This window comes from Tachyglossus aculeatus, chromosome 15 (assembly GCF_015852505.1).
Source record: "Tachyglossus aculeatus isolate mTacAcu1 chromosome 15, mTacAcu1.pri, whole genome shotgun sequence".
Classification (NCBI taxonomy): Eukaryota; Metazoa; Chordata; class Mammalia; order Monotremata; family Tachyglossidae; genus Tachyglossus; species Tachyglossus aculeatus.
The window spans coordinates 1,357,565-1,369,647 of NC_052080.1; the positions used below are offsets into that span (position 1 = coordinate 1,357,565).

Genomic DNA, 12,083 nt, shown 5'->3' on the forward strand with positions numbered 1-12,083 from the left:
GATGTGCATACGTTAATGATGTGGAAAGCAGCATGGCTCAGTGGAAAGAGCACGGGCTTTGGAGTCAGAGGTCATGTGTTCAAATCCCAACTCCGCCACTTGTCAGCTGTGTGACTTTGGGCAAATCACTTAACTTCTCTGTGCCCCAGTTCCCTCATCTGTAAAATGGGGATGAAGACGGTGAGCCCCCCTGTGGGACAACCTGATCACCTTGTAACCTCCCCAGTGCTTAGAACAGTGCTTTGCACATAGTAAGCGCTTAATAAATGCCATTATTATTATATAGCTTTAATTCTATTTGCTCTGATGTGGAAAAGAGCCTGGGCTTTGGAGTCAGGGGTCATGGGTTCAAATCCCAGATCCGCCACTTCTCAGCTGTGTGACTTCGGGCAAATCACTTCACTTCTCTGTGCCTCAGTTCCCTCATCTGTAAAATGGGGATGAAGACTGAGAGCCCCATGTGGGACAACCTGATCACCTTTTAACCTCCCCAGTGCTTAGAACAGTGCTTGCACATAGTAAGCGCTTAATAAATGCCATTATTATTATCATTATTATTTTGACTCCTGTCTACATGTTTTGTTTTGTTGCCTGTCTCCCCCTTCTAGACTGTGAGCCCAGTTTTGGGTGGGGACCATCTATATATGTTGCCGACGTGTACGTCCCGAGAGCTTAGTACAGTGCTCTGCACACAGTAAGCGCTCAATAAATACAACTGAATGAATGAATGAATGTTCTCTTCTGAGTGCTTAGAACAGTACTCTGTGCACAGGAAGCGCTCAATAAATACAACCAATTGACTAAGTGCTCATTCACCCGCGATGGTGGTGTTCCATGCGGATCTAGATGAGAAGCAGCGTGGCTCAGTGGAAAGAGCCCGGGCTTTGGAGTCAGAGGCCATGGGTTCAAATCCCAGCTCCACCAATTGTCAGCTGTGAGACTTTGGGCAAGTCACTTCACTCCTTTGGGCCTCAGTTCCTTCATCTGTCAAATGGGGATGAAGACTGTGAGCCCCCCGTGGGACAACCTGATCACCTTGTAACCTCCCCAGTGCTTAGAATAGGGCTTTTCACATAGTAAGCGCTTAATAAATGCCATTATTAATATTATTATTATTAGCCATGGCCACTGGCTCCCTGTTTTCAGGGGGGACGTGGCATCTGCTGAAATGTCATTTTGTTGTGTCGTTGTGTGTCCCCCAACACATCAAGATGACAGAAGCCTAAGGCCGAGGGCTACACCATGCCCCAGCCCAAGCAGAAAAGTCGGAATTCTTTCCTCGGGGCCACCCCAGGTCGACGGAGAGAGCCAGTCGGTTTCCCTCCCCCTGCCCGGCGTAGCCCCTCTCTGGGATTCCCCTCCCTCACTGCCCAGGCACGGAAAGTCACAGACTATTCTTTTGCTATCCCTCTTGCTCTCGGAACAATCCTCATTTTTTCCCTATTTTCCACTACATTGGCGATTAAAATTCTCTCCTCAAAATGCCTGCACCTCAGTGACACCTCTTCACTGATGACTGGCTGCTTCCAAAATGACAGAAAACTCAATTATATTGAAAAAAAAGAAAGGTCAGAAGTGGGAAATGGAGATGATTTCTCTCTTGCGGTAGGGGAGAGGTAAGATAATGAGCTGGACTGCTGAAAAGGCTAGGGGAGGCAGAGATTCTAAGCAATAATAATAATGATAGCATTTATTAAGTGCTTACTATGTGCAAAGCATTGTTCTAAGCGCTGATCAGGTGATCAGGTTGTCCCACGTGGGGCTCACAGTCTTCATCCCCATTTTACAGATGAGGTAACTGAGGCACAGAGAAGCACGGACAACTGGGATTCGAACCCATGACCTCTGACTCCCAAGCCCGCGCTCTTTCCACTGAGCCACACTGCTTCTATGAATTCTAATGAATGAATTCTAATGTCAGCAGGCAACAACCAAGGTGTGCTAACCATAGATGCATTATCCCCCCTAATAATAATAATAATAATAATAATAATAATGGTATTTGTTAAGCGCTTACTATGTGCAAAGCACTGTTCTAAGCACTGGGGAGGTTACAAAGTGATCAGGTTGTCCAACGGGGGCACTCACAGTTTTAATCCCCATTTTACAGATGAGGTAACTGAGGCACAGAGAAGTTAAGTGACTTGCCCAAAGGCACACAGCTGACAGTTGGTGGAGCCGGGATTTGAACATGTTTGAAACATGTTCAAGCATTTGAATATGTTTGTACATATTTATGTTTGTACATATTTATTACTCTATTTATTTATTTATTTATTTTACTTGTACATATCTATTCTATTTATTTTATTTTGTTAGTATGTTTGGTTTTGTCTCCCCCTTTTAGACTGTGAGCCCACTGTTGGGTAGGGACTGTCTCCATATGGTGTCAATTTGTACTTCCCAAGTGCTTAGTACAGTGCTCTGCACACAGTAAGCGCTCAATAAATATGATTGATTGATTGATTGATTGATTTGAACCCATGACCTCTGACTCCAAAGCCCGTGCTCTTTCCACTGAACTACGCTGCTTCTCCTACCACTACATATAAACACACCTCACTACCATGACTACACATATGGACACACATCAGTAATAAACTGTAAGCCCACTGTGGGCAGGGATTGTCTCTATTGTTCAATTGTACTTTCCAAGCGCTTAGTACGGTGTTCTGAATACAGTAAGCACTCAATAAATATGATTGAATGAATTACCAATTTCCCCAGAGACATACCCACACTCCTGGATTTACATAAAACTACAACTACTCACTCTACTAGTACCAGAAGCAGCGTGGCTCAGTGAAAAGAGCACGGGCTTGGGAGTCAGAGGTCATGGGTTCGAATTCCGGCTCCACCACTTATTGGCTGTGTGACTTTGGGCAAGTCACTTAACTTCTCTGTGCCTCAGTTACCTCATCTGTAAAATGGGGATTAAGATTGTGAGCCCCCTGTGGGACAACCTGATCACTTTGTATCCCCCCCAGCGCTTTGAACAGTGCTTTGCACATAGTAAGCACTTAATAAATGCCATCATTATTACTACACTACGCTACCCCTTTTGTTGATTTCCTGACCTGGAAATGAACAGTATGCTATTGTGAACATCTCCTATGGAGGAGTAATAATAGTGATATCATAATTATGTTATTTTGGGGGCGCTTACTATGTGCAAAGTACTTTTCTAAGTGCTGGGGCAGATTCAAGGTAATCAGGTTGGACACCGTCCCTTGTCCTGCACGGGGCTCACGGTCTTAATTCCCATTTTACAGATGAGAGAGCTGAGGCACAGAGAAGTTAAGTGACTTGCCCAAGATCACGCAGCAGAAAAGTGGCAGTTAGCCTCCACCCCGGGTCCTTATCCCTAGAGAAAAATACAACCCGATAAGCCATTATGTTAAGATGTTAAGGAGTAAAGCCTAAATCCAGCTAGAGGCCAAGACCTAATTTCCAGACCCTCCAGACGAAGCACGCATAAACATGATGCATTTCAGGACTCGCTCCTAAGGCATGCGTTTCCTCAGGAGCAACGTTGCTTTGGAATCACCCCAAATCCCTCGGAAGAAGGCAGCCCGGCCCACCAAAACTCTGCGGGGAATCATGTCAGTCACTTCTCCGAAGACATGCGTCAGTGTAAAACGAGCAATGAAAACCGTACGAGTAAGAGATGAGACACCAAAGCCAAGTGGAAATCAAACTTCCGCCGTCTTCCAAATGGAAGGAGGGATGCCAGGCAGAAGATTCCCATTTTTTCATCATTCCTCCAAAAGACCCCACTGCCTGGTCTGCTTAGGTAAAGCTGGTTCTTCCAGTGCTTCCCAAAGCTCACCATTCCTCTGACACCTCAACATCTCCTTCCTCCGACCGTGTCGATCGAAACAAACAATGGACGTGCCACCATCTCAACATCCCTCTCGAGCACCCTCGGGAGAGGGAAGAAGCGGGACTCATCGCCCAGGTTGAAAGAGTCCATTTCCTTCCCAAGGCCCCTCTCCACCATCCCCGGGCCGAGCACCCTCTCCGATCACCCGGCTGGTCTCCCCTGGCCCCCGGGGAAGCGAGGACAGACGCCAGAGGCGACGGCGCGAGGAGACGGGCTCCGCGCTTACCCGTGACGGTCAGGTGGGTCGTCCTCCGGACGACGAAGCCTCCGGATTTCAGCTCGCAGGTGTAGTTTCCGATGTCGTCCTCCCGGACTTCCCGGATGAGGAGAACGTTCCTTTTGAACACGATGCTGGGCCTCCAGGGCCTCGCCTGACATTCCTAGGATGGAGAGAATGAGGAGCTTGTGACGCCCTCCGCTCCCTGCCTCCAACGTGCCGAGGAAACGTGGGAGGGAGAAAGCTGTTAAGGCCCATCCCTCCCGCCCCAAAATTAGGGATCACGGCGGAAAGAGCCCGGGCTTTGGAGTCAGAGGTCATCCCGGCCCCGCCAACTGTCAGCTGTGTGACTCTGGGCAAGTCACTTCTCCGTGCCTCGGTTACCTCACCTGTAAAATGGGGATTAAGACCGTGAGCCCCCCGTGGGGCAACCTGATCACCTTGTAACCTCCCCAGCGCTTAGAACAGTGCTTTGCACCTAGTGAGCGCTTAATAAAAATGCCATTATATATATAAAAAATTAGGGATCACTTGGTTTTAGTCGGGAAGAGGGAAGGTTTCATTCTCTGCTCTAGCAGGAAAGGGAGAGAACTCAATATCGAGAGGCCGCCTCAACACTTCGAAGGTCAGGAAGTTGAGAAGCACTGTGGCGTAATGGATAGAGCCCGGGCCTGAGAGTCAAAAGGACCTGCATTTTAAACCCGCCTCCACCACTCCTATGTTGTATGACCTTGGGCAAGTCAATTCACTTCTCTGTGCCTCAGTTATCTCATCTGTAAAATGGGGATTAAGACTGTGAGCCCCAAGTGGGACAGGGACTCTGTCCAACCTGAGTAGCTTCTATCTACCCCAGCGCTTAGTGTAGCGAGTGGCACACAGTAAGTGCTTAACAAATACCACATTTAAAAATAGAACAGCACAGAGCTGTGGCTACTCTGCCACTCTGAGCCAGTGGGAGTGCTGCTTCTCTGTTGCCAACTTGTACTTCCCAAGCGCTTAGTACAGTGCTCTGCACACAGTAAGCGCTCAATAAATACGATTGATTGATTCTCTGGCCACAGAGACCTATAACTCTTACTGTACTTACCACCATCCTTGTCTTTTGTGCTGTTTTTGTGTTGTTGTCGTGTTACTGTTCTCATTCTCCCTCTCCAGGCGGTAAGCACTAAATACAGTGCTCTACACACAAGAAGCACTCAATAAATACCATTGATGATGATGATGATGATGATTTTGTCACCTTTAATATGGGTCTTCCTCAAATCCCTTTCTTCTCCTGACTCAGACTGTGACCCCTTTTGCGGGGAAGGGGGAGATCATGTCTAATTCTCACCTGTGTATATTTTCCCCAGTGCTTTCACATTTTTTTGTGGTATTTGTTAAGCGCCTACTATGAGTCAAAGCAATGTTCTATTCACTGGGGTAGATACAAATTAATCCGGTCGGCCGAGTGGGGCTCAAAGTTTAGGTAAGAGGGGGAATGGGTATTTAATGCCCATTCTACAGATGAGGAAACTGGGGAGCGGAGACGTAAAGTGACTTGCTCAAGGTCCCACAGCAAGTAGTTGGCAGAGCCAGGATTCGATGGTTGTACATATTTATTACTCTATTTATTTATTTATTTATTTATTTTACTTGTACATATCTATCCTATTTATTTTATTTTGTTGGTATGTTTGGTTTCGTTCTCTGTCTCCCCCTTTTAGACTGTGAGCCCACTGTTGGGTAGGGACTGTCTCTGTGTGTTGCCAATTTGTACTTCCCAAGCGCTTAGTACAGTGCTCTGCACATAGTAAGCGCTCAATAAATACGATTGATGATGATGATGATGATGATTCGAACCCAGGTTCACCCGACTGCCAGTCCCGGGCTCTAACCATGAGGCCGCTCCGCTTCTCGGCACTTAGCGCAGTGAATATCGTTCAACCTCCCGCGGCCCCGACATTATCAAGTCGCTGAAGGGGAGGGAAGTCCGGCCGGGAGACACGAAGGGAGTGTGGGAAGGCTCGGGCCCGAGTGAGCTGAGCACCTCTCCGCTTCTCCCTCACCTTATACCACAGGATTTCGGGCTCCCGCGACGGCATGAAGAAATCCTCCACGTCGCGACAGGAGATCTCCTTGCTTTTGCTGAGCTCGGCTTTTTCGAAGTACTTCATCTTGGAGTTGTAGCAGAGGCCCGTGTCATTTTCCCCGACCGTGAGCGAGATGGAGACCTTCATACAGTACGTGGAGTTCCTGGAGGCGGAAAAGGAGGAACAGAGATGCACGGTGAAAACGGAGCGGACACCAGGACTCCGATTCCGGGCCATCAGCGTGGCTGAGTGGGAAGAGAACGGGCCTGGGATCCCGAAGATCATGGGTTCTAAACCCTGGCCTGCCACTTATCTGCTGTGTGAACCAGGGAAAGTCACATCACTTCTCTGGACTTCAGTTACCTCATCTGTAACTCCCCCTTCTAGACTGTAAGCCCACCGTTGGGTAGGGACCGTCTCTATATGTTGCCAACTTGGACTTCCCAAGCGCTCAGTACAGTGCTCTGCACACAGTAAGCGCTCAATAAATACGATTGAATGAATGAATGAATGAATCTGTAAAATGAGGATTGAGACTGAGTCCCACGTGGGGCAGGGACTATGTCCAACCCTAACTGTACCCACCTCGGCGCTTACTACAGTGCCTGGCACAGAGAAGCAGTGTGGCTCAGTGGGAAGAGCGCAGGCTTTGGAGTACGAGGTCATGGGCTCGAATCCCGGCTCCGCCACTTGTCAGCTGTGTGACTTTGGGCAAGTCACTTAACCTCTCTGGGCCTCAATTACCTCATCTGTAAAATGGGGCTTAAGACTGTGAGCCCCCTGTGGGACAACCTGATTACATCTCCCCAGCGCTTAGAACAGTGCTTGGCACATAGCAAGTGCTTAATAAATGCCATTATTATTATTATTATTATAGTAAGACTTAGTAAACACCACAATTATTATTGCTATCTTTCTTATTAATAATCACTAATTATTAATTAATAATAATTAATTATTAATAATAATTAATAACAATTAATAATCAGTGATTTATTGATCACTTACTGTGTGCAGAGCACTGTACTAAGCACTTGGGAAGTACAAGTTGGCAACATATAGAGACGGTCCCTACCCAACAGTGGGCTCACAGTCTAAAAGGGGGAGACAGAGAACAAAACCAAACACACTAACAAAATAAAATAAATAGAATAGATATGTACAAGTAAAATAAATAAATAAATAGAGTAATGAATATGTACAAATGTCCCCCGTGGGGCTCACAGTCTTCATCCCCATTTTACAGATGAGGTAACTGAGGCACAGAAAAGTGAAGTAACTTGCCCATTCATTCATTCAATCGTACTTACTGAATGCTTACTGTGTGCAGAGCACTGTACTAAGCACTTGGCAGAATGCAATATAACAATAAACAGATACATTCCCTGCCCTCACTGAGCTTCCAATCTATGGGGGGGGGCAGGCATTAATAAAAATAAATTACGTATATGTATATTAGTGCTGTGGGGCTGGGAAGAGGGATGAATAAAGGGAGCAAGTTAGGGTGACGCAGACGGGAGTGGGGGAAGAGGAAAAGAGGGTTTAAAGAAGACAAGTTGGGGAGCCGGGATTAGAAGCCAGGTCCTCCGACTCCCAAGCCCGGGCTCTTTCCACTAGGCCACGCTGCCTCTTTTCCCATCAGGCAATCATCATCATCATCATCATCAATCGTATTTATTGAGCGCTTACTATGTGCAGAGCACTGTACTGAGCGCTTGGGAAGTACAAAGTGGCAATATATAGAGACAGTCCCTACCCAACAGTGGGCTCACAGTCTAAAAGGGGAGACAGAGAACAAAACCAGACATACTAACGAAATAAAATAAATAGAATAGAATAGATATGTACAATCAACCAGTGGTATTTATTGAGCGCTACTGCGTGCACAACACTGCACTTGGAAGAGAACGATCAAACAGAGAAGCAGCGTGGCTCAGTGGAAAGAGCTCGGGCTTTGGAGTCAGAGGTCACGGGTTCAAATCCCAGCTCTGCCCATTGTCAGCTGTGTGACTTCGGGCAAGTCACTTCACTTATCTGGGCCTCAGTTACCTCATCTGTAAAATGGGGCTTAAGACTGTGAGCCCCCTAAGGGACAACCTGATCGCCTTGTAACTTCCCCAGCGCTTAGAACAGTGCTTTGCACATAGTAACCGCTTAATAAATGCCATCAAAAAAAAAAAAACAGAGTGGGCAGACACATCCCCTTCCCACAGTGAGCTGACAGTCTATATGGGGAGACAGATATTAATAGAAAAAAATTATGGACACGTACAAAAGTGCTGAGAGGCTGAGGGAGGGGTGAATAGAGGGAGGAAATCAGGGCGATGCAGAAGGGAGTGGGAGAATTGGGGTCTAATCCCAACACTGCCACTGGTCTGCTGGGTGACCACAGACAAGTCTCTTAACGTCTCTGTGCCTCAGTTACTTCATCTGTAAAAAGGGGATTCAATCGTCCTCCCTCCACCTTAGACCATGAGCCCTGTGGGGGACAGGGAGGGTGTCCAACGCGATTAACTTTTTTTTTTTTTGATAGCATTTATTAAGCGCTTACTATGTGCAAAGCACTGTTCTAAGCACTGGGGAGGTTACTAAGTGATCAGGTTGTCCCATAGGGGGCTCACAGTCTTAATCCCCATTTTGCAGATGAGGTAACTGAGGCCCAGAGAAGTGAAGTGACTTGCCCAAAGTCACACAGCTGGCAATTGGCAGAGCCGGGATTTGAACCCATGACCTCCGACTCCAAAGCCCGGGCTCTTTCCACTGAGCCACGCTGCTTCTCTCTTGTGTCTTCCCCAGATCTTAGAACTGTGCCTCACATAGAGTAAGCTCTTAAATTACATTTTTTTAAAAAATAGGGCCACAGGCAGAAAAGAGCAAAATCCTCCTTCCTTTTTCTGGTGAAGGAACAACCAGCCGATGCTATTTACTGAGCCAATGTCATATCAATTAATGGTATTTAATGAAAGCTTACTGCGTGGAGAGCACTGTACCCTGCCCTCAGAGAGTACAGTGGGACAGAAGTGGGAGACACGTTTCCTGTCATACAAAAGTGTAAACAGACGCGATGCCTGCCTTTCTGGAAACGGGGTGACAGATTTTGAAATAATTTACAGACAGGAGGAAGGAGAAATAGATACGAACATAAGCTCTAGAGATGGGCAGAATTTCTAAATGAAGAAGAAAATACTTGGGCTCTGCAGGAGATGTGATCCTGGTTGATTCCTGTGCTACAATGGGAATGGGCTTGTGAAATGAGAAGCAGCATGGCTCAGCGGAACGAGCCCGGGCTTTGGAGTCAGAGGTCATGGGTTCAAATCCTGGCTCTGCCAATTGTCAGCTGTGTGACTTTGGGCAAGTCACTTAACTTCTCCGGGCCTCAATTACCTCATCTGTAAAATGGGGATGAAGACTGTGAGCCCCCCGTGGGACAATCTGATCCCCTTGTAACCTCCCCAGTGCTTAGAACAGTGCTTTGCACATAGTAAGCGCTTAATACCATTATTATTATTATTATTATTGAATGCACAAATATTCCAACGGGCAACGGGCCCAATCGATCAAATCATACATTGGTGATACTGATTCACGGCTGATAACGTGCAGAACACTCCACTGAACACTGGTTGGGGGTCAAGATTCATTCATTCATTCAATCGTATTTATTGAGCGCTTACTGTGTGCAGAGCACTGTACTAAACGCTTGGGAAGTCCAAGTTAGCAACATATAGAGACGGTCCCTGCCCAACAGCAGGCTCACAGTCTAGAAGGGGGAGACAGACAACGAGACAAGGCATATTAACCAAATAAGGACCGTACAAGGTAACATACTATATTTTCTTCTGTACTTAAACTGTATAATGTAAACTTAATCATTTTGTCACCGTTTTTCAATTTTGTATATTTGCTTACTTTTACGCTGCTGATTTTTTTTTACTGCCTTGGTAAGATTTGTTTTATCAAAACAATTATTATGTGGTGACTTGCCCCTATCACGAATTCGTTAAGATTTTTCTAGGTTTTCTGATCAGAGCACTCCCTCTCCCCATTTGGACTTTAAACTCTCTCACAGCAGGTCTGTATCTCTTACTCAACTGTATTTTAAAGCCCTCAATCACCTTGCCCCCTCCTCCCTCAACTAGCTGTTCTCCAGAGAAGCTGCATGGTTTAGTGGATAGAGCCCGGGCTGGGAGTCAGAAGGTCCTGGGTTCTAATTCCAGCTCCGCCGCTTGTCCCCTGTGTGACCTTGGGCAAGTCACTTCACTCCTCTGGGCCTCAGTTCCCTCATCTGTAAAATGGGGAGGAGGCCCAGAGGGACAACCTGATTACCCTTTATCTTCCCCAGAGCTAGAACAGTGCTTGGCATATAGTACGTGCTTCACAAATAACATTATTATTATTATTATTGTTATTATTACTGCAATCCAGCCCATACACTCCGCTCCTCTAATGCCAACTTACTGTTCCTCGAACTCATCTTTCTCCTGGCTGAACCCTCACCCATGTACTGCCTCCGGCCTCCCCCGCTTCATATCTGACAGATGAGCACTCTCCCCACCTTCAAAGGCTTATTGAAGGCCCATCTCCTCCAAGAAGCCTTCCCTGACAAAGCCCACTTTTCCTCTTCTCCCACTCCCTTCTGCATCGCCCTTGTACTTAATAATGGCATTTATTAAGCACTTTTGCAAAGCACTGTTCTAAGCGCTGGGGAGGTTACAAGGAGATCAGGTTGTCCCATGTGGGGCTCACAGTCTTAATCCCCATTTTACAGATGAGGTTACTGAGGCACAGAGAAGTTAAATGACTTGCCCAAAGTCACACAGCTGACAAGTGGTGGAGCCAGGATTTGAACCCATGACCTCTGACTTCAAAGCCCGGGCTCTTTCCACTGAAGCACGCTGCTTCTCTATTGTACTTGGATTTGCTCACTTTAATCACCCCTTCCTCAGCCCCACATCACTTCTGTACATGCCCATTTTTATTTATTTATTTTAACATCTGTCTCCCCTGTAGAGTATTGGTTGTGGGCAGGGAATGTGTCTACCAACTCTGTTTTCTCGTCCTCTCCCAAGTGCTTAGTATGGTGATCCACATACAGTAAGCATTCAATAAATTCTACTGAATTATTGATACTCTTCTATGCTCTTGGAAAAGTGCTCCTCCACGGAAAGTGCTCAGAAAATACCACTAGAAACTCCAAATCCAACCGAAAGAGAGGATCACTGAATTCTCCTTCCACTGCCCTTCAGCTAATAATATCCACCAGTACCAAACACTGTGCTAAACGCAGGTAAGGATGCACGATCATTATACTGGACACCATCTAGAGCATATGGTAAGATTTGAATGACTAAGTAATGATTTGGATATTCAGTAAGATTCCTGTGTACTGTAATTTCTGTCACAGATTGCAGAAAATGTGTGAAACTTGTACGTGTCCTCAAAGTCTCAGCTAGGAAAGGGGGTGGGGAGCGGGAAAAGAGGAAGAGGAGTAGGGAGGAAGAGAGGGTGACTGTAAATTTACTCCGTTTAACCTCAAATCTCCCTCTCAGTCAGATAATCGATGATATTTACTGAGCACTGATTGTATAGAGAGCCCTGAACTAACAGCTTGGGAGAGTCCAATATAGTAAACTACCCTCAAGGTAGTTTATATATGTCTGTACGTATTTATTACTCTATTTATTTATTTTACTTGTCCATATCTATTCTATTTATTTTATTTTGTTAGTATGTTTGGTTTTGTTCTCTGTCTCCTCCTTTTAGACTGTGAGCCCACTGTTGGGTAGGGACTGTCTCTATATGTTGCCAGCTTGTAATAATGATGGCATTTATTAAGTGCTTACTATGTGCAAAGCACTGTTCCAAGCACTGGGGAGTTTACAAGGTGATCAGGCTGTCCCATGGGGGGCTC

General features: G+C 46.3%; 1 protein-coding gene across 1 annotated transcript in view; it reads right to left on the reverse strand.

The window, feature by feature from the left end:
* The window catches only part of IL1RAPL1 (interleukin 1 receptor accessory protein like 1), a 535,220-nt gene that overhangs the window by 165,788 nt on the left and 357,349 nt on the right, over positions 1 to 12,083 (reverse strand). Inside the window, exons 4-5 of the mRNA XM_038757289.1 lie at positions 6,149 to 6,335; positions 4,110 to 4,263 (exon numbers count right to left, since the gene is read on the reverse strand). Coding sequence (XP_038613217.1) covers positions 4,110 to 4,263; positions 6,149 to 6,335 — 341 coding nt within the window. The remainder of the gene's footprint in view (positions 1 to 4,109; positions 4,264 to 6,148; positions 6,336 to 12,083) is intronic.